Source organism: Myxocyprinus asiaticus, chromosome 5 (assembly GCF_019703515.2).
Source record: "Myxocyprinus asiaticus isolate MX2 ecotype Aquarium Trade chromosome 5, UBuf_Myxa_2, whole genome shotgun sequence".
Classification (NCBI taxonomy): Eukaryota; Metazoa; Chordata; class Actinopteri; order Cypriniformes; family Catostomidae; genus Myxocyprinus; species Myxocyprinus asiaticus.
In genome coordinates, this window is record NC_059348.1 from 50139169 (window position 1) to 50163346 (window position 24178).

Here is a 24178-nt window from a genome sequence, read left to right on the forward strand (position 1 = left end):
TAGCTGCGACATTCTCCTTTATTTACAATTGTTTTGTCAGACCAGCAACGCAGCCAGGTAACTCCGCCCCTTCTGCTACGAACAGCAGGCCGTGAGCGCTGAGTGCATGAAGTGTCCAACATTCCACATTCCGGTTTGATGGTTTGATTGATTCGGGTACTCATGATGCATTTTCAGTGTAAACATACTACTTGCACTACTTACACTACAAAATGACATAGAATAGTGCAGCAGTGTGCAGTTTGGGATGCACCTTCTGAGTGTTAAGAGTGCCTTATGGCATAACACTAACAAAAAAGTATCAAAAATGTACCATTGTATTACCATGGTTTTTAGTGCAACACTAAAATACTTTTTTTGTTAGTGTTCTCTGCAAATGTACAGTATAGCAATTCCACGTTTTCTGTTCTCTCACAAGCTCCAATACCTCCCCCCGCTATAATCATCCCAGTTTGTTTATCGATGTATCATTCGGTGTGACTCACTGAATGTGCCTCTAATTTGAGGGAGTTCAGACAGTGACAGACCTGTGTAAGAAAGAATTCTAATGTGCTTATCACAGATGGCTAGTCATGTCTGCAGTTAAACAGTCTGAACGCTGATGATTCATATTGGAAAAAGTATTTAATTTATTGAGTAAATAAATCTAAAGGTTTTACATTCCAGCAACAAATCTCATTTCTCTGTTCACATTGAAAGTGCAGTTGTCGCATCATGCGAACATCACTGCCAATCAGAGCATTATTGGTGTGTGGAGTAGTATTTTGAAATGATGAAATTTGTGGGCAGGGCTTTACAATATCCGTGCAACTTCTCTCTCGTTAATGTGCGCTGCGCTCATTCAACACTTGCTCGCTGAGCAGCCATTCTCTTAAAGAGACAGTACCAATTTAGTGCTTGTTATACATATCAATGTAAATTGCTCAGGTGCATATAAAAACATTCAACAAAATGTAGTAATGTAGTAAGTGTAATAAATGTGTAAATACATTAATATTTAAAAGTACAATCATACATTATGAAATATTTTAACTTCAAAAACACTGTAAATATGAAAGAATTTAGCAAATAATAGCAAATCTTTTTTTTTTAAATTTTGCATAGTAGTTTTGATATAGTAGCACTTAAATTATTGTTTTCATAATTTAATTATCAATTCTATTTTTATTAGGTTCCAACCTTTTTTCTAACCTTTCAGTTTGAATGAAATTTTAAGCAGTGACAACAGCTTGTATCTTTATTAAAAATGCAAATTCATGACGTATAAATTGATATAATGTGAAATTTGTACATTTGCACACAAGCTAAAATGTGAATAAAAGGATCAAAAGCGAAATATGAAAATAAAATGTACAATCTTGCATACTATATTGCGAGAAATCATATATATATATATATATATATATATATATATATATATATATATATATATATATGCCCCCTTCTCAGTTTTCTTGATATCTTTTTTAGTTTTCAGTTAAATTACGCTTACATCTCGTCAAAAGTCTGGCGAGTAAAAACTAAAATGTACTAGCCAATGGCGATTAATTCTCCAATGTGTCCATAGAGGGTTGCCTCTTTTATAGTATGAAACTTACAGTAACAATGAGAAACAATGAGATATGGCAGCATATATAAATGTACTTTTGGCAATGGTATCCATTTTTCAAAATTCCTGTATAAAGAGAAAGTATGTATTGGGGGATAGGTACAGCAGAATCACTGTGTAGTCTGATCTGATTGGTCCCCTATACTTATTGACATCTTGTCCTTGTAACTCATTTTCTTCCTCATCTGTGATATCTCACCAGGCCATCTTGTTCCATCCATTATTCTTTCATTAAAAAAAACAAGAAAAGGGGCCTACATCTCCTTCTCTTTCGTCTCCTGCTTTATCAAATACAGAGCTGTATTTGTTTCTACAGCGTTAAATCTCACCTTCCACAGACCATGTAAAGAGGTCACCAGCGCAGAGTCTGCGAGAGATAGCATACACCCGACTGAGATACGACATCCTGTGTGTATTTATGGAGGCCCGAGAAGAAGTCTCAAGGGAGCTGATAGGAAAATATTGAGGTCTCCGGATTGGTGTTTGAATGCCATCCGACACTCCAGATTGTTTGTGGACAGCGGGGTGTCGGTGCACGAGTCGCCGTGGTTTGTTTTATTTGTCTGACAAATGTTAATCTTTAACTGTTTGACCCGCAAGACATGTTTTTGAACATTTCAGACTTTGGTGCTCTAAGCAAATGGTTAGAAAGGGGTCATTGTAATTATCAAGAGGGTATTTATAAAAGCAAACGTATCGGTCCCTGGCGTTTGTCAAGTGTTTATTTAGTTTTAGCTTCGGTGAGTCTGTGAGTCAAAATTATAAAACTGTCTAAATTTTTGAGTTTACACTGGATTAATCAAGTGATCTTGAGTAATACCAACCTATTATTCCAACTTACCACTAATTTTATTGAACAGTTTCAAACAGTTCTCTACAAGTCTTTTTGGTTAAAGGTCAAACGAGGTTTTACGCGGTGAACTACCTTGTTGTTTGCATTTTTTGCTCTGCGTTGGCGTTTCTGTGTAGAACCTAACTGCCACAGCAATGCCAAACTTACTGCTTAGATTTGATGCAGAAGTAAAAATGTACCTTTATATATACACTTATAGAAGTGTATAGTAACGACAAAGTACAAATACTTCGTTACCGTACTTAAGGACAGTTTTTGAATATTTATAATTATATTACAAATATTTCAGTTGACTTTAACATTTACTTCCCCTTTCTGGCAAACTAGCAGCAAACTAGCCACAAATTTGCCACTCATTATTTTCATATGCAAATGAGCTTGTGATTTGCTGCAAATGTTTCCCAGAAGTTTGCAGCTCTTCACCGGTAGTGGTGAACCTGCAACAAACCTTTGGCAACAGTGGACAATTTGCCGCAAGTTTGCCGCAAAGCTCGTTTGCCGCAAAGCTCATTTGCATCTGAAAATGATCAGAGGCGAATTTGCGGCAAGTTTGCGGCAAATTTGCCAGAATTTTGTAAGGGTCACTACAGTAATACTTTTGCTCTGATACATTTCACTAGTCAAGGGGTAGCCAACCCTTCTCCTGGAGAGCTACCTTCCTGCCAAGTTCAGCTCCAACCCAGCTCCAACACACCTGCCTGTAATTTTCAAGTAATCCTGAAGACCTTGATCAGCTGCAGGAAGGTAACTTTCCAGGAGCAAGGTTGGCTACCCCTGCTCTAGACCCTTTTGTTTATTTTGCGACATCGCACTGTAAAAATTTACAGCTGCAAATGTAAACTGCATGCAGCTTGATGATAGTGATGTGCGATTCTCAAATGAATCCTTTGAGTTGAATCTTTTGAACAACTTGATTCTTGCCGATTAGAAAAGCGTCTGAACGATTAATTTTGCAAATCGATTCACAAATCTGAATCAAAATCAGATTATTCAGATTCTGAATCTGAATCAAAATCAGAGATGACTTTGTTGAACTTGTTGTTAAACCCTAAAATACAGTCAGTCTTTTCATTTTCTAGGGTGTTGTGGGTGGTTTCCTGGGTGTTGCCTTTCACTTGCTACGGTGTTCTAAGTGGTTTTTAGTGTGTTTCTAGGGTGTTCTGAGTGGTTTCTAAGGTGTTCTGGGAGGCTGCAATGTGTTGCTTACTGGTCTGAAAGACCCTATCCCTAGGTCTTTATAGTATTCTTTTCCCAAGATACAGCTCGGGTCCGTCTTTCAGTTTAAGTAAATGGGATTTTTTGATTTGTTTTACCATCTGAAAGATAAAAGTCGTAAGTCTGATTGCTAAAAATATTAATAGCACACCTCAACACCTCAACGAAATCGCACAATTTGAGGGATAAGCCATTTTGGAGTACCATGGCATATAATTATGGTAGTCATTCAGTACCATGGTATGTATGTATCAGAATACCTTAATATTACCATCTTAAATCATCACGCTATATATTGTGTGGTTAGGGTATATTCAGGATGCTTTGACCAGGGGGGTGGGGGTAATTTCGAGGCACCTGTGGAATTGAATTTGGATTTCTAAAGCCTAGTGAGCTGCCTCGCTGTCTCCTGCCTACATAGGCAGCTGTCTCCTATGGCAGCATCCTACCTGAAATGATGCCTCATAAGAGACGGATTTGGAATGCTCTACATAGGCGGCAGCTCCACGCATCTTTCAAATAGCGTTCTTCACGTGCAGCGCATGAGACTTGACTCGCAACTGATTTCAATATAGGTGATGCGAGAGAAACGACGCAATCCTCTAATGGGCATAAATACGCACTGCACACACATTTTGGGTAAAATAGTAGTTTTTGTATCATATTAAAATGTTATTTATCAATACTTTTCTGCATTGAATGGATTATAAGTGTATTTATAATCTAAATTTCTCTCGCTTCGCCTGCCATTTTGGATTTATTTTTCCACTGAGCTCATCATGGTTCATTCTGGCATCGCCTACCCAGGGAAGGAAACATTCGATGTTCATTAGAATCTGGCCAAAACGAGATATCTTAGAAGGCAGCATTATTAAGATACCTAACATTTGGAACAGCCTTCGCATCGGAAGCAGTCTATGATGTCTTAAAATGCTGCCTCAGGAGGACGCTCGCTTGGTTTTGGAAAAGACCCAATGTGTAGAGTTTGCCTCTGCAACATTCCTGTCATTGTTCAGTGTGAAAGTTGTGGACGTCATTTGTTTTGGATGGGCATCTTAAAGGGATTTCCATTCACCGTGTAACTGACTGCTGTTTAAAGCTTTTATTTTAACGACTGTTAGCACCATGAGCCTGCCAACAAAGATTTGGACGCTGTGTTATTCAGACCTTGTCGCTGAGTGTGTGTGAGAGAGGAAGGCAGTGAGAGAGTTTGTGAGGTGAGTTAGCAATTGTGTGTGTGTGTTCCAGTAACAAGGAACAATTGAGGTGGTATCATTGCCTATTAGGTTTAATTTAGAGCTATCACAAAACTTAATGTGTCTGTGGCTTGGTCACGACCTCTTTAAACCAAATTACAGACGTGTTCTGTACTAGAGGCACGTTCTCTTGCACACGACCCAATGGGAGGGAACCTACCTGACATTTGACCTTTCCTCTGGGTGCTGGGGTTAAGACTGGAGCAGGATGGAGGAGATTATAGAGAGAGAGGGAGGGGAGAGAGAGTTTTTGAAGGCTGTGGACAAAGAATGGTTTCTTTAGGAGAAATAGAGGTGCATTGGGGAGCGATGTGTGTCCACCAGTCCTGTTGCCTTTTAAGTGTACCTTTTAAACAACCTGTAAACACCCACACACATACACACACACTGTCCTGTTAAATATGGTTTGTTTTTGAATGTAAATGGGTTGTATCATGGAAAACTAGACTTTCCTTGCTGTTTTGAATTAGAAGAACACTAGATGTTTAGTTCCAGAACTAAAAACTTCCTTCCCAGTACACCCAGACTATTTATTGAAACTAAGCTGCAAAAGTGTCTCATTCAGAAATCTCCATGGTTGTGTTGTTGTATTCAGTGCAAATTGTTTTCTGAACCAGTTGCAGTCAATCCAGGTTTTGAAAAGCAGGATTAGGGGTTTATTAATGATAATGCGTAGCAATGATAATGGTACTGCTTGCTTTAGCACGCACCACTATAGTAGTAGTACTTTATATGCCCCTTTAAAGTGGATAAATGTTTTGTGTGGATGTCTCTGTTGTGCTAGAGTATCTCATTCTTTCTCTAATGCCTTTTAGAATTCTTTCTGGCTTATGAATTTGAACCCTCAAAAGGCTGCTATTAATTAAAAGTTCTTTCAATTAGTTTTTCGTTAACTCTCATTCATGTGCTGCCTGTCCCGAGGCATGTCTTAATTACATAATTAATTGTTTCGTCTCATTTAAGTGCAAATAAATGCATTGTTCAAGGCCTGTTGAGAGCAGAGGAAGAGATAATGTAGAGAGATCTCTGTTGATGGCTAAACACTCACTGTCACTGTTATAAAAACAGTTCTGCAGAACATTAGGTTTTACTGATAATATAGATCTTTTCTATAGTGTCATACAGACTGTAACCTCAGATGGTAGGACCACAGACCACCTGATGGATATGAAACACAATCATGGCAAGCTCTAATCTGATTGGCTGGCTTTACGCAATTTATGGGAGTCAGGGTGCACAGGTTTATATCAGTCTGCTAGGATTCTACATTGAGTGCTTTGGAGGAAGAACTAGTCACTAAAGTTTGTGCGGTACATAGCATTTAGTCTTTGAAGGAGTTCTGATGTAGTTGGTATCAAATAAATGGGATATTTGTAAGCACAGCTATATAAACAGAGGTTTCAGAGATATGCCATTGACATTTTCCATATATTTTTTTACAAAAATTCTGATTACAAAGTCTACACAGATTTGTTGGCGAGTTGTAAAACAAGCTGTTTTTAGTTGTAAATTATGTAATACAGTCAACATGAATGCATATTTCATTATCCATACGCCCTAACACAAACCCCAACCCTAAATCTTACCATGAGTGGAGTAAAAATGTAATCTAAGAGGAAAGAAAATGCAACCTCTAAATCAGTGAAAATGTCCTTTAAATGTAGTCAGTATTTTGTCATGTCATGTTCATTACTTTTAGTCAGTTTTACTCTGACTAAAATGGCATATAATTTTAGTCAACGAAAATAAATGACCAAAGTTCAGCCATGCAACTCAATGTGGTGCAAGCTCATAGGTTCTTTGAGCTTGTTTTCTTGATCAGCTCCCTCACATGTGACATGTTAAGCCAATCGGCTTGAATTGTATAAGTTGATTGGTCCTCCTTTGACATGTTTTTTGGGTAGCCAATGAACCTGCATCTCTCTCTTTGTCTAACATTTAAACTCTCAGTTTTGCAGACTAGCTGGTTTTACTGCAGCGCTCTGTGAGAGTATTTTCTCTGAACCCACCTCCATCCCAGCTCCACAGGTCTAGATCTGCTACATGGGGATTGTTTGTAATGTCTATTTGTGCAGCAGCATGTTCATACATGCTCGATGCAGCATGTCCACATGCTTAACTCGGTATGTCTGTGTATTTTATAGCAGTAGCAAGTCTCCGTACTTGCTCTGCAGCAGCAGCGTAGCAGATGTAGTTCACCAATACCAATATTCTATCAATATGTCGTAACTACATGAACAAGCTAAATCTTTCTGAGAGATGTCATGACTGATTTTATTTTAGCTGATGATAATGAGCAAAACATGGATGAGGAGCAAATAATATCTGCCACTATTTGCACTGGGGTGTAAATAGCATATACCATTATTTGCACCAGGGTGCAAACATCATCTGACTAAAACAAAATACAACTGTCCTTGTAAAAACCTGAACTTCTAAAATAATAGAATTAAATGAATATAATGAAGTTTTAGCCACTTTTTAAAGTTACTGTATTATTAATTTTCCATGTTTTAGCCAGTTTAGGATATTATATTGCATGTAGCCCATTTTTACAGGCGAGTAACGCATTATGACTAACTTGGTTCAAGTTCACCTGTTCATTCGCTTCATTGTCAGTGCAGATGTACTGTAATATTACATATATGTTGTAGATATAGTCATTAATCTCATGTATAAATAAGATGCATTTGAGTGAGGTAAACAACCATTTGTAAAGCAGTTCATTCAGCTCTTTGTGTTCATGCAGCTCAAACGGGAATATATCCAACACACTGGATTATTGGATTAGATTAATTAATTCTTTCTAGGTGTTTCTTTTTCTAAAAAACAAATGTTTCTCCACAAGTTTCTCCTTCTGATTGTGCACTGTTAATATCTTGCAATATTAAGCTTTTTTTTCCTCATCATAATTTCGTCAACAGTATCTTCCAGCCTGATCTCATGAAATTGTGGTGAGAAACATTTTTGCAAAATGAAATGATGTGTTTGCGTTACACGTTTGGCTGCAGTTTTTCAGTGAAATGTCCAGCGAGGGGCACCAAAAGCGAGTGAAATGGTGTTGTAATCAGACAAGTTTTTTTAGGTGAATGTTTGATGAAGGTTTTAGGTTAGAGAGGAATAAAACATACCTCCCTAACCTAAAACTGAAACTTAAACCTAACCATTAGTGTCCTAAAAGCAAATGCAACATGAAAAGCAAATTTTTTGAAGCACGTCATTTTGTGACACTTTCGTGTCAGCTTGTGTGCTTGCCTGGGCTCGAGCCTCAGTCTTCCGAGTCAAAATTCCAACACTCTGTCGGGTGAGCCACCATGCAAGCCAATCACATTGGAGTAAGATTGGATATGTCTGTAATACAAGTGTAAAAATTGATAGTTTTCTAAGGATGAGTCAGAGTAAAAGTGTTTCAATGTCATTACATTGCAGTGTGTGAGTAACAGAGCTAAAAAAAAGTGTTTCTGATGTCATAATCTGCCGTTGTACTTGTGATTTGTGTGGAAGTGAATGAAACGCACAGTTGTTGTTGCACCTCTAGTGTTAATTTCACCAGGAAACTGCGGCAAAATGTAGAATGCCACACGTGACAGTCAGTTTGCAAAAATGTAATTATAGTAACGTTAATTCTTTGAGACTAGGTTGCGATCTTCACATATGTTTGAACATGGTTCACTCCGTTGCGTGTGTGCTTGTGTCAGCATTATACTGGAATAAAGAGGGTTGACCCACTGTCATAAATCATCCAATTACAGTAATCACGCTGTGCGAAAAAGAAAGGGACATACTGAAAAAAGAATTTAAAAAGAGAAGAACAGATGGCAGCATCATTCTCTTCCTCCTCTTTAGCCACTGGTCACTCCTTCCTCTATACACTCAGTGAAATGGCTGGTGAAGATACATTGCAGTGTGTCTTTTAGTGTGTGTGTGTGTGTGTGTGTGTGTGTGTGTGTATGGTCTCAGGACTCTACGGTAATTGTGGGATGTCCATGAAAGAGAAGCTCTCGTGACTCTCATCTGGTTTCTGTCCAAAGGAAGAGCTGATTGTCTGAGATGAAAGCTTTTGTTAAACAGTTTTATGCTCCACTTATACTCACTTGTAGACAGATGGCTTCCTAACATCCGTTAAAATTGTGGTAGTCTGCTTTGCTTTACAGGCAGGTATTGTGGTTTTTGTAAGTCGTCTGTTCCTCATAAAATGCTTAAATGAATGTCAAATGCCAGATAATAAAAGACAAAGGGCTTCTGTTTTGCCTTACACTTATGTGATGTCATCTGTGTAATAGTTTCCTTTAAAAACATAATTTTGCTAACTAAATAAAGGCACAAGAGTTGTGTAACAATATACACACTGTACGTGTGTGTTTGTGCCTCAGTCTAACAGGATTGTGCTGCTGTGTAATTTTGCCTTGATCTTTTCATTGAGTGTTTGTATGTTACATTTTTAGGCCTGTTCCAAAACCTACTGTAATATGCTGCCTACTTGTATAAAATGTACTTGTGATTTATATATATATATATATATATATATATATATATATATATATATATATATATATATATATATATATACAGAGAGAGAGAGAGAGAGAGAGAGTGCGCGCTCTGGGTAGTAATTGATTACTATTGCTCTGTAGTAATGAAGCCCATCACTCTGCTGCAGCTGCAGTGGAGTCCATTGCATGAAGCTTGACATAAAACTTGACACTATAGTTCCTTGTGTGAATCGGTGGAACTCTTGCTCTTTTAGAATATTCTTGCTGTTCAAAAGATAATATCTTGCACCTCAGCTTTGGAATAGGTGATGGACTATCATTAAGCGTAAGGGTTAAAAGTGTTTTGAATTATAGACTTTGGCCATGCACTGTCATTGCTGTTAAATTTAATGTTTATTTCATTCAAGTAATGTTTAATGCACTTTTTAAAAATGTAATGAGGGGCTCTTTTTGTGAGGCTCTTTTTGTTAGTAATAAAGAATGTTATATATTTTCTTCTTCTTTGTACTTTTATGTTAAAATGATTATCCTACGCAAATGCATGTGACATAAAATAAAATAGAATTAGGTTGAAAGTAATCCAAAAATTATCGGATTAGATTACCCCAAAAATGTAATCTACGAGATTACGTTACTAATTGCATTTTTTGTCATATGTAATCAGTACCTGCTTACAATTCACAAGTAATCCGCCCAGCACTGTATATATATATATATATATATATATATATATATATATATATATATACATATACACACACACACACACACACACTGGCAGCCAAAAGTTTGGAATAATGTAAAGATTTTTGCAGAAAGAGATGTGGAAGGCCAGATGTACAACTAAACAAGCGGATAAGTACATCAGAGTCACTAGTTTGAGAAATAGACACCTCACATGTCCTCAGCTGACAGCTTCATTGAATTCTACCCGCTCAACACCAGTTTTATGTACAACAGTAAAGAGAAGACTCAGGGGTGCAGGCCTTATGGGAAGAATTGCAAAGAAAAAAACACTTTTGAAACAGAAAATCAAAAAGAAAAGGTTAGAGTGGGCAAAGAAATACAGACACTGGACAACAGATAATTGGAAAAGAGTGTTATGGATCTTAACCCCATTACATATTTTAGCCAGCAGGTGCAGGCAAAAGACAATTTCTGTGTGTAATTTGAGCCAGTTGGTGACGTGAAGTGAGTGAACGTCACTCAGTGTTTATATTCAACAACACTCTGTGATTGCTTGTATTATTACCACACTACTAAAGCTAGGAAATAGCTTTAAACGGCTTTAAACTAACAACTTCAGCATTAAGGATCATCACAGCTGAGAGACACAACAGACTGATTAATTACACAAACTCAAGGCGCTTACCTCTTACCGGACTTTTCATATTGGGTGAGGACAAAATGGCGGAGAACATTGCTGTTTCTGTAATAAATGACTCTTGCGCACCGGCTACCATGAAATAGGGAGGAATACCCCCGCTTGGATGGCTGTTTTTCCACTGAGAAAATATTTGACCAAAATGACATTATCTTCAGAAAGCTGACTAACAGACATCATCAACAGGTGATCGCACACGCTCCATCTCTCTCTCTCTCTCTCTCTCTCTCTCTCTCTCTCTCTCTCACTCACTCACTCACACACACACACACACACACACACACACACACACACATCCTTGTTTCTCCATTAACATGTTAGAGACAGCCCAAGCTGTTATACTACTAGTTCTAAAGTGATGTTTTTAAGAGGCTTGGATGCATCATTTGGTTTGAACCAGCAACGGCAGATTCTGATCCGTCACGTAAGAAAGTAGTTCCATGCACAAATGCGTTTTTTGTGACAGTACTCAGTTTTTCCTAATGTTTTTCAATTTACTTGTTCATTGAACTGTTGTATATTAGCAATATCACACTCGCAATCATGCTATATGGCCCTAAATCAGCACTGCTGTGATTACCTACCTGCGGCAGAAGCACAGCAGTGCTGATGTAGGGCCATATCGCACTCTTGCTCGTGTGATATTGCATATATATATATATATATATATATATATATATATACAGGTGCATCTCAATAAATTAGAATGTCATGGAAAAGTTCATTTATTTCAGTAATTCAACTCAAATTGTGAAACTCGTGTATTAAATAAATTCAATGCACACAGACTGAAGTAGTTTAAGTCTTTGGTTCTTTTAATTGTGATGATTTTGGCTCACATTTAACAAAAACCCACCAATTCACTATCTCAAAAAATTAGAATATGGTGACATGCCAATCAGCTAATCAACTCAAAACACCTGCAAAGGTTTCCTGAGCCTTCAAAATGGTCTCTCAGTTTGGTTCACTAGGCTACACAATCATGGGGAAGACTGCTGATCTGACAGTTGTCCAGAAGACAATCATTGACACCCTTCACAAGGAGGGTAAGCCACAAACATTCATTGCCAAAGAAGCTGGCTGTTCACAGAGTGCTGTATCCAAGCATGTTAACAGAAAATTGACTGGAAGGAAAAAGTGTGGAAGAAAAAGATGCACAACCAACCGAGAGAACCGCAGCCTTATGATTGTCAAGCAAAATCGATTCAAGAATTTGGGTGAACTTCACAAGGAATGGACTGAGGCTGGGGTCAAGGCATCAAGAGCCACCACACACAGACGTGTCAAGGAATTTGGCTACAGTTGTTGTATTCCTCTTGTTAAGCCACTCCTGAACCACAGACAACGTCAGAGGCGTCTTACCTGGGCTAAGGAGAATAAGAACTGGACTGTTGCCCAGTGTTCCAAAGTCCTCTTTTCAGATGAGAGCAAATTTTGTATTTCATTTGGAACCAAGGTCCTAGAGTCTGGAGGAAGGGTGGAGAAGCTCATAGCCCAAGTTGCTTGAAGTCCAGTGTTAAGTTTCCACAATCTGTGATGATTTGGGGTGCAATGTCATCTGCTGGTGTTGGTCCATTGTGTTTTTTGAAAACCAAAGTCACTGCACCCGTTTACCAAGAAATTTTGGAGCACTTCATGCTTCCTTCTGCTGACCAGCTTTTTAAAGATGCTGATTTCATTTTCCAGCAGGATTTGGCACCTGCCCACACTGCCAAAAGCACCAAAAGTTTGTTAAATGACCATGGTGTTGGTGTGCTTGACTGGCCAGCAAACTCACCAGACCTGAACCCCATAGAGAATCTATGGGGTATTGTCAAGAGGAGAATGAGAAACAAGAGACCAAAAAATGCAGATGAGCTGAAGGCCACTGTTAAAGAAACCTGGGCTTCATACCACCTCAGCAGTGCCACAAACTGATCACCTCCATGCCACGCCGAATTGAGGCAGTAATTAAAGCAAAAGGAGCCCCTACCAAGTATTGAGTACATGTACAGTAAATGAACATACTTTCCAGAAGGCCAACAATTCACTAAAAATGTTTTTTTTTTATTGGTTTTATGATGTATTCTAATTTTTTGAGATAGTGAATTGGTGGGTTTTTGTTAAATGTGAGCCAAAATCATCACAATTAAAAGAACCGAAGACTTAAACTACTTCAGTCTGTGTGCATTGAATTTATTTAATACACGAGTTTCACAATTTGAGTTGAATTACTGAAATAAATGAACTTTTCCACGACATTCTAATTTATTGAGATGCACCTGTGTATATATATATATATATATATATATATATATATATATATATATATATATATATATATATATATATATATATAGATGTTTGCCTGACATGAAGGTTGTTCCAAACAGTAGACAAAAAATGTTTGTTACCTTTTAAGATACCTTCATTTCATAATAGCTTTGTCTACACTGCAAAAAATTGCCAGGATTTTACAAGGTTTAACAATAATTTCTTACAATAAAATATTGTATTCAGAATTTTACTGTAAAATCAATGCATATCATAACAATTACTGTGAAAAAAAGCAATTACAATATTGCACTGCATTGTGGGACAATAGTGTTTCATTTGAAGTCACCATTATGGTTTTTAGTGTTCCATTGAATGGGAACTTTTACTTATTTATTTCTAATATTGTTTTTTCCAGCTGGTGCAACTGTGTTTTAAAATAAGAGTTTGTTATAGTGTGATTTATGGAGAAATTTAGTTCAGTTTAATGACTGACTTTATGTCTGGTCATGATGTATAGGCTACATTGTACATTGTAAAATGTAATTGAAAGTAAAGAAATACTATAATTTTAAATATAAAATGACGGAGGGATGTTTGTAATGCCAGTCTAAGATATTATTGGTTTTAACTCTCATGAACATTTAGAAAAAAATGCTAACCAGGCACACACAGATATCAATGCTCAGCATATCAAACTCAATGACAGTGACAATCAACAAAAACTGTAGATAAAAAAATAAAAAATACAGATGATAATTGTGATTCTACAACGCAGCATTGCTACATTACAGTAATTTCTTGAAGCTATTCACTGTGAAGTCACAGTATACAGTTGTCTATTAATTTTAATAAATTGTAGAAATACTACTGTAAAATATACTGTGAAAGTCATGCAACTAGTATTCATGAATATACTGTAAATTGTAAAACATTTTACAGTGTACGCATTGTGTATGCAATTTTAGCATTCTGGGATCTTTGTTGAATGGTAATATTTATTCAGATCAGCCTGGTCAACCAAATGTATTTTGGAGTGTTTTTGTAGCTTAGGAATTTTTATCATTCTGTTTGGGTTGGGTGGGATTTCGTTTAGTGTACATCAGCATGTTCATACTGATTAAATTATTGACTGATTGAATGATTGAAGTTTATTGGCTTCTTGCCACATTTGAGACTACTTAAGTAAAACACTGGTGTTTCTTTCTTGTATGCCCTGATGAAGGTAGTTTGTCTGCCGATACGCATCATTTTTTAATGTATTTGGCCCATTAAAATAAAGGCTTTTTACAACTGGAGACTGAGTGCCACTAGATACTCCAGTCTAGAGTATCTAACCCTTAAAAATCCAAAATTGTCTAAAATCTTAGGCAGTATTGTGAGCACAATCCTATAACTCTGCCAAAATAAATTATCCAAGATGATGAACATAGTTCATAATAAACTACTGGGTTCCTCCACCCTTTATTGACTTTTTTTATGATGCCCCTTAGAGGACAGGGAGGGAATTTATTTTTTTATTTATTTTGCGTTCCCTCGCAATAATTTTCTTTTTTTTTTTTTTTAGATTTACTATAGTAATATTGCAGGCTGTAGTAACCATGTTTTTTTTTTGTTTTTTTTTTAAGGCAACCATGATTTTATTATAGTAATGTTGTAGTTACCATGACTGTATGTTTTGTTTTTTCGCAAAAACCATGGTTTGAATACATTAATTAACCATGTTTTTTTCTAGTAATATTGTAGTAAAATCAATGGTTAATGGTTACTGTAGTAAAACCATAGTTAATGTTCATAAGGGTTAACTATGGTTTTACTACAGTAACTATAGTTGAACTATGGTAATTGTAGTAAAATCGTAGTAACCACACAATTCGTTTTCCTGTATTATTTCTATGGTTTTACTGTGAATGTCATGGTTGAAATATGATTACTGTATTAAAACCATAGTAAATTTTGTGGTTATGGTTTTAATACAAAATACCATGGTTGAATTATAGTTACTGTAGTAAAACCATGATACATTTTTTGCTTAATGAGGTTTTACTACAAATACCATAGTTCAACTTTGGTTACTCATAGTTATTTTATCGCGAAGTAACCCAGAGTAATTGCGAGAGAACACAAAACTATTACAGAAAGTAAATTCCCTCTTGGTCCTCTAAGGGGCTTCATGATTTTCCAGTCAGTTGCAGGACACAATTAAAACAAATATCGCAGACTGATGCAAAAACACGTTTGGTGGAACAGTTAGCAGTCTATGGAGACAGTGAACAGCAAGGCAACACACTAGCATTTGGAACAAGGTAGGATGGGCGGATCGATCCTAAAGTATTGATACTTCAATTCTAAATTTGTTTGATTTATTTTTTAAATATGGATATTATTATTTGGTTATCATGAACATGAACAATAATCATAAGCTTCAAAGTGAAATAAAAAGGATTAGGCTATATTAGCAAATACTTGTGCAGGATGGCAACTATTTCTTTTTCCGCTCATCTTAACATGCATAAATGCTGAAATACACAAGCAGACAAGCGCTTGCACCGTCACAAGACTCATTCAAGCAAGAGGGATAAGTGTCTTGTAGAGGTAAAATCAGAGAAACAGCTTCTGGAGTAAATTCACACTAAAATAACAACATATCTGAAGGTGACATTTCTTATAATGAGTTTGTGTGTAATTGTTGTTAATAAGTAATTAAAAAAATAGTCAACCATGGTTTTACTAAAGTAATATTATAGTAACCCACCATGTTTGGGTTTCTTTTGCCTGACATCATGGTTTTACTACAGTAATATTGTCGTAGTAACCATGGTTAATTGTGTGGTAACTGTGGTTAAACTAAATCCCATGGTTAAACTATAGTTACTGTAGAGAAAATATGGTTAATCTTTGTAAAGGTAAACAAAACTCTAAAAATTTTCTGTTTAGGCTCACAAATAAAAAAAAGAAAAAAAAAAGACTTGAATTATGACTAAAAATAATATTATAAATTACCCATTTTATCCCAAGAAATCACAATAAAATCAGTTTAATAGAAGTATCGGTATTGATATCGGTATCAGCGATATTGGACTTGAAATTATTGGTATCGGATCTAAAAGAAAATAAGTGGTATCGCCCATCACTAGAACAAAGCTTATGTGTGTTCACTTCCATGTTCATTTTTATAATATAACATAATTTCCCCCCTTTTCTCTTCTTAGCTCTGGTGTGTCGCTGCCATGGCGACCCTGACCTCCTCCGTCTTACGGATCTATGCTGTCCTCCAATTGGCTGGCTGCTCATTTCCAGAGGAACCTGGTCCTTTAATCTCCGCCCCTGCTGAGGGTAAGCACACACCCCTTCTCCTGTTAAAGCATTATCAGCAGGTTCATTTTTAATTGTCACGTATGTCAAATATATGTCCTTTTATTTATGTACGTGCACAGCACAACAGCACAGTCAGCAAGCACTTCAATAGCACCACTGTCAACACTTTGAGACTAAGAACAAAGAATTGTGATTTTAAAATCTTTGTTTAAGTCAACACAGAATGTCAATTATGCGTAATTTATATAACAGATAGTACCGGCTCTAAGATCTGATTGGATGAGACAAATTTAAAGCCATTTTAGGCAAGACAAGCAACTCTTTGGGTTATGCCTATTATTACCCATTAACAATGGTAACATTTGGGTAACACATTGCCTTAGAGCTTATTGCTTTACTTAAGCCTGGGGATGTTGCATTACCACTATTGTGCAGGCAGTTCCAGACTGTTCTTTTAAGTTGTGCTCAAAAGTTTGCATACCCATGGAGAATTGGTAATATATGTACCATTTTTAAAGAAAACATGAGTGAGCAGGCAAAACACATTTATTTTATTTCTTATGGGATTCATATTCAACTGCAGGTTATAACAGAATGGCACAATTATAAAATAAAACATGGCAACAAAGTAAAAAATGACAGCATCAATGCTGTCTTTAGCATCAATGACAGCGTGCAGTCTTTTGTAATAGTTCTCTATGAAGCCGCAAATTCTTGCAGGTGGTATAGCTGCTCATTTGTCTTGGCAAAATGCCTCCAGGTCATGCAAAGTCTCTGGTCGTCTTGCATGAACCGCACGTTTGAGATCTCCCCAGAGTGGCTCGATGATATTAAGGTCAGGAGACTGTGAAGGCCACTCCAGAACCTTCACCTTTTTCTGCTGTAACCACTGGAGTGTCAACTTGGCCTTGTGCTTTGGGTCATTGTTGTGCTGGAAAGTCCAAGAGCGTCCCATGCGCAGCTTTTCGCAAATTGTCTGCCAGTATTTTCTGATAACATGCTGCATTCATCTTGCCATCAATTTTCACAAGATTCCCCATGCCTTTAGAGCTCACACACCCCCAAAACATCAGTGAGCCACCACCATGCTTCACAGTGGGGATGGTATTCTTTTCACTATAGGACTTGTTGACCCCTCTCCAAACATAGCGCTTATGGTTGTAACCATAAAGCTCTATTTTAGTCTTGTCACTCCAAATTACAGTGTGCCTGAAGCTGTGAGGCATGTCAAGGTGTTGTTGGGCATATTGTAACTGGGCTTTTTTGTGGCATTGGCTTCTTTCTGGCAACTCAACCATGCAGCTCATTTTTGTTCAAGTATCATCGTATTGTGCTCCTTGAAACAACCACAGCGTCTTTTTCCAGAGCAGCCTGTATTTCCCCTGAGGTTACCTGTGGGGTTTTCTTTGTATCCCAAACAATTCTGGCAGTTGTGGCTGAAATCTTTCTTGGTCTACCTGACCTTGGCTTGGTATCAAGAGATCCCTGAATTTTTTCCACTTTTTAATAAGTGTTTGAACAGTACTGACTGGCATTTGCAAGGCTTTGGATATCTTTTTATATCCTTTTCCATCTTTATGAAGTTCCATTACCTTGTTACGCAGGTCTTTTGACAGTTCTTTTCTGCTCCCCATGGCTCAGTATCTAGCCTGCTCAGTGCATCCACGTGAGAGCTAACAAACTCATTGGCTATTTATACACAGACACTAATTGTAATTTAAAAATCCACAGGTGTGGGAAATTAACCTTTAATTGTCATTTAAACCTGTGTGTGTCACTTTGTGTGTCTGTAACAAAGCCAAACATTCAAGGGTATGTAAACTTTTGATCAGGGCCATTTGGGTGATTTCTGTTATCATTATGATTTAAAAAGGAGCCAAAAAACTATGTGATAATAAATGGCTTCATATGATCACTATCCTTAAATAAAAGACAGATCAGTCATATTTTCAAAATCAATGCCAAAATTTCATAATTTCTGCCAGGGTATGCAAACTTTTGAGCACAACTGTACATATAACTGACATATGATCACACTGTCACAAGTAGTTTTACACATTATCACTCATGGATGGATTAAATACCACATATGTCTGTGCAAACTAGTCTCATAGAATGAACATTACTATAACTAATTTTTTCCAAACTTAACATTGAATTAACACTAGAGGAACTACAACAACTGCGTTTTATTCACTGTCACACAAATCACGAGTACAATGGCTGATTAAGACTTTATAAACACTTATTTTTCACACTATTACTATTACTACAGTATTATGTTATGATATTGAAACTCTTGTACAATAAAGCATATTTTGAAAAACGATACGGTTTAATGCTTGTGTTACACACTCACCTTTTACACATTCATTCCAACGTGATTAGCTTCTGAGGTAGCTAACCTGATTGTCGGACTTTGGACTCTGAAGTATGCGGTTCGAGACTAGTCAAGCATGCAGGCTGACACATGAGTCGAGGGTGTCATAGAAGTGACACGAGATGACATGGTTGCTTCATAAAATGTGATTTTCAGTTTTCATTTTCTTTTTGGACACTATCGGTTAGGTTTAGGCATTGATTAAGGGTAAGGATGTCTGTTTTGTGTCTCTCATTTTATTTGAGATCACTATTGGTTAGGTTTAGATTAAAGTTTTAGGGAAGGGATGTTCATTTTACTCATTAAAACTTACAGTACATGCAATATTCACCTTAAAAACCTTGTGTGAATACGACACCATTTCACTCGCTTTTGGCGCCCACAATGGACATTTTACTGGAAAACTGCAGCTAAACGTGTAATAAGGCACGCAATTTTGTTTTGCAAAAATGTTTCCATGGTCAGATAATGTTCATGAGACCAGTCTGGATCTTTTAAGGGTCTTGCAACATAATGATGCTGGAACAAGCTGTTTGTGTGTGTGAGGGTTGTATCCCTCGGGGTCCCCACAAATTCAGGATCAGTGATATTGATGAACGGCCCCTCCTGCATCTCTAATGATTCAGTAGAGACCAAGGGTTAAAGGTCATCTAGCACAGTGTAGTTTACACACCCAGAGATGCCACAGCACTGGAAAGTGTGTGTGTGTTTGTGTGTGTGTGTGTGTGTGTGTGTTTGAATTAAACTGAGACAACGTGACCTTTCTTAAGGGTTTTCCACAGTAAGCTGCAACTAATTGCTCTTTACCAAGCACAAAAATATTTAAACCTTGTGAAATGTGTCCAAACAACCAAAGGCAACAAAACAAGCCAGTAGCAACGATATCACTATCCTGCTCTCTGTATTACAGTGGAATTAATTACTAGCCCAAACAGTAAGGAATATTATTAGCATTCACTGTAAATATGAGAGTGTCTTCAGGCTTCTCTGCCAGCAGACGGAGCAGACAGAAACTGGCTCCGTCTAACTGTGCGCTTTGTGTCTCACTCTGTTTGTTTTCTAATTGTGGTTCATCCCCCCTTCCACAGCATTTGGAAACCTATTTTCCTTATCTGAAATGCATAAAACAGTCTAGCAACTCTTTTCAATAGTATTTATAGTTTATGCAGACATGTAGGAATGATCATAAAAGGGGACAATATAAAACTTTTTCACTTTGCTTATAAATATGAATTGTCACGTGATGTTTCAGTCACCTTAACTGACTTGCTGAGAGAAGGTGCATAGGCACTATCCATAGTTGGATGACTGCTTACCACTTGGATGTTCGCTCATCCACTGCCCATGCTAACGACTGCCACTTCTGCTTGGTTGTAAAGTTAAGGGGATTGACAGCACATTCGACAATGTCTGGTTCTGGAAGTAAAAAATCACATGAATTTTCTCCATTGCATAGATTTTTTAACGATAACTTACATTATAAACCTTTAAAGACAGACTTACCCTGAGCTCCGAGGTTGTTAATCGATGATATATCAGTCTGTGTTATTTCCACTAAATTTTGAAGAATCGCATTTAATGGTGGAATATGTGGTGGAGAAACTAGCAGAGAAATATCCACCAATCGGAGAATTGCGGCAAACTGCCTGCTTCCATGAGGTACTGTGGATGTCCCAATCGAGTCTGTATTCCTACTCCCTCCAACTACTTATATATTTGCAAACATCTGAATATTATGCAATAAAATTAAAATATATTCTTTCTATACTTATAATCAACTACTTTCAGTAGTTTTATATTTTTCCAGTTTTTAATATGATTAAAGGGATAGTTCACGCAGAAATGTAAATTCTCTCATCATTTACTCATTCTCATGCCATCCCAGATGGGTATGACTTTCTTTTTTCAGCAGAACACAAACAAAGATTTTTAGAAGAATATCTCAGCTCTGTAGGTCCTCAAAATTCAAGTGAATGGTGACCAAAACTTTGAAGGCCCAGAAGACAGTATAAACGTAATCCATACGACTCCAGTGGTTAAATCCATATCATCTGAAGCAATATGATAGGTGTGGGTGAGAAACAGATAAACATTCAAGTCCTTTTTTAACTGTAAATCTACACTTTCACTTCCAGATTCTGGTTTAAAAGTGACTTTCATTTTCACATTTTTCGACCTAGATTGTTGGAGATTGATAGTAAAAAAAGGACTTAAATATCGATCTGTTTCTCACCTATCATATTTCTTCAGAAGATATGTATTTAACTACTGGATTCTTATGAATTACTTTTATGCCTCCTTTATGTCATTTTTGGACCTTCTGGGTTCTGGTCACCATTCACTTGCATTGTATGGACCTACAGATCTGAGATAATCTTCTAAAAATCTTCATTTGTGTTCTGCTGAAGAAAGAAAAACATACACATCTGGAATGGCATGAGGGTGAGTAAATAATGTGAGAATTTTCATTTTGGGTGAACTGTTCCTTTAAGTAAATTGTAATGCTTCTTGTAATAGTAGTTCATTAAAGATGTTACGTAGGCTTACACCTTTGTCTTTTTGTCCAAATTTTGCTTCAATTCCAAGTTTATCTTTGTCCTGTCTGCCTGTCCACAAGTTACTCTTGTGGGAATGTGATGGACAGATTCCTGACTATGGTTTCTTTCAATGCATCCATCCTTCATCATCCATTTCCCCTCCCTTTTTTTCTTGTGTGCCCCTTATGGCACATTTAGTGTCTTATCTGTTTTTCCACTTATAAATACTCTTTCTCTTTCAGTGGTAAGACGATATCCAGCTTTTGTTGGCCGAGCACATCGCTCGTACACACGTCAAGAGCAACTGTACATTCAGACAGTCCTTAAAGTCAACCGCACACTCTACATTGGAGCCAGGTAACATCCACCTGCATTTAAACAGACACACTTCAGGAAAATTATGTTTTTTATTCAATAAATTTACTCAAAATTGTCATAAGCGATTTCAGTCATTTGGCCAACTTTTGCCATGCTGCACGATACACTGGAAAAACAGTGATGAGGCATGGGGCATCGGTCAAATGTCGTGCTATGTGACTAAAAATGTCAGTGATTTACAGAGCCCTGTAGAGTACAGGGAAGGATTTTTTTTTTCTGAAATAGTTTTGCTAGCCCTCACTATAAGTTTTGTGTTCCCTTGCAATAAGCATTGCATTCCCTTGAAATAGTTTGCATTTCACTCACCAGTGATTGAGTAGTACAGTGGCGAAAAGTTTAGCAACAAGATCTTTTCACGGTGTGTTGAGAGTAAATGTTTAGTTTGACTTGTTCCGTGTAATGTGTCCAAAGAAGAGATCCATGCTTTTTGTCATTGTAATACCATTTTCAGTTCTTTACATTCAGATGTTGACCAAAAACGACCTAAAATGAAACATTCAATTCCAATCACACATAGCAAGGATGGAATAAATAAACCTTGTGACTCCTTTCTCGTTAATATGCGCACAACAAAAACACTTCTGTGAGATGCTCGCTGAACTCCTGCTTATTCTTAAAGAGACAGAACTGGTTTAGCACTTGTTCTACAAATCAATGTACATTTTTGTAAATAGTAAAAATTATGCATGTAAACAATAAACATAAACAACAAAATACACATATGTGAAATACTGTATAATATATGCAATTTCAAGACATCATATTTATTGATGGAATACATGGATTTGTACATTTTAAAAAGCTAAAATGTGACCAATATAATGAAAAACTAATGATAAAATAAAATGTGTACAGGTAGCCAATGTAACAACGATAAAATGGGGCTAATATGATCATATTTCTCGGTTCTAGTTAGTGTGCCAAGTTAGAAGTTCCCCTGTATAATTAAAAGCAATAGTTAAGAGAAAATGTATTTCATATGTAAGCAAAATGGACATTATAACTGAAATATGCCCAAATGAATTGGAATGGAATCTAATCGAATCGAGAGCTTGTGAATCTGAATTGAAATGGTAAAATCTGTATTAATACATGACCATAATGTTTACATAGAACAACAAAAATGCTTTCGGTGTGAACGGCCCCTAGGGCTGTTACAGAGACAGGTGCTATTTCGCAGGACACCTATTTCAGTGACCATTTTTCAGGCAGTATGGATTTTATATATGTTTAAAACAAATCGCTAACTGTATCTTTAAGGTGTTAAAATGTATGTTAACAATGCCGCCCACTCTATTGATACAGCATATTTGGTTTTAGATTACAAATTAGTATGAAATATCCTCTCTCTTATTAATATCTTTCTCTTTCACTAAACCGTCTCCGAGCCTAATTGGACACCCCCTTCCTAAGAGCGCAACACAGTGAGCCAAGATGGAAAAATTACAGTTCACAATGAAACACTTTTTGTCTCTGGTCTGTGTTCTTTAAGTACTGCCAGTGTGTGTGAGTTTCTGGTAGATGTCCAGTTTGAATGGTGTTACATTTAGGTACATCTTTGAAATCCTTCTCATGAACAGCCCTTCAAAGTCAGAGCTGGGAGGATTTAGACTCCTGTGGGAGTTCACATGTGGTCCTGGTTAGGCGGTGGTTGAAATTTAAACCTCTGTTCGCTGACCTTTACACTGTTTATTACACCGTCAAACAGCTTAAACGCTTCGTATTGCTGAAGCAAGAGAACAGTTATGGTCTATCTTGAGTTTTAGAGTGCCTGACTCACTCTTATAAACTCGTTCTAGAAAGTGAAATCTCTTATAAACCAGTTACTGTCACCACAAAACTATGAGACTGACATTTTAAGAGCTGCAACAAACTCAAATTAAAACCTTTTTTTTTTTTTCAGACTTTAAACCCAATTTGAACAGGTATTCCTCAACTACTATGATGTATTAGGAACAAAATCAACAATTTACAAACTTTTGTGTCTTCTCTGTACTAGTCACATGTTTTTGGTTGCATCCCATTTCGCATACTATTACTATACACTGAAAGTATGTACTTTGTTGGCAATGGAAAAGTACATACTTTTCCCTACAGTATATATACATTTACTTAAGCCTTGCATAACTCACTTTTTTTTTCTCAATTAAAAAGTCGAAAGAAAATGGGACAAACTCCTTTTTCATAGCAACAATGCCAGCCCACCTTTTCAGCCGTCATGGTTCCGGAAGTATTTTTATTTTTTTAAATTCAGCTATTAAAAATTATTTATTAGAAATGGTGTGGAAATAATGCAGACTGGTGGCTTCAACAGATTAACAACTTTGGTCTGTCTTTAAAGGTTTATAAGTTATTGTTAAAAATCAATTCCCCTATGGAAAAAATTAATGTGATTTTTACTTCCGGAACCAGACTTTTGGGCTCTTTAATATGACATCCGTGCTCCTGTGATGGAAGCGGGAGTTAATACCATTATACTTTAAAATATACAATAGTACTTTT

At 36.8% G+C, this 24178-nt stretch overlaps 1 protein-coding gene across 1 annotated transcript in view; it reads left to right on the forward strand.

Moving 5' to 3' along the window:
• LOC127441556 (semaphorin-6B-like) overlaps positions 1-24178 on the forward strand; it is a 163675-nt gene that overhangs the window by 71759 nt on the left and 67738 nt on the right. The window contains exons 2-3 of the mRNA XM_051699122.1: positions 16276-16399; positions 21541-21655. Of these exons, the coding sequence (XP_051555082.1) occupies positions 16294-16399; positions 21541-21655 (221 nt within the window). The 5' untranslated portion in view covers positions 16276-16293. The remainder of the gene's footprint in view (positions 1-16275; positions 16400-21540; positions 21656-24178) is intronic.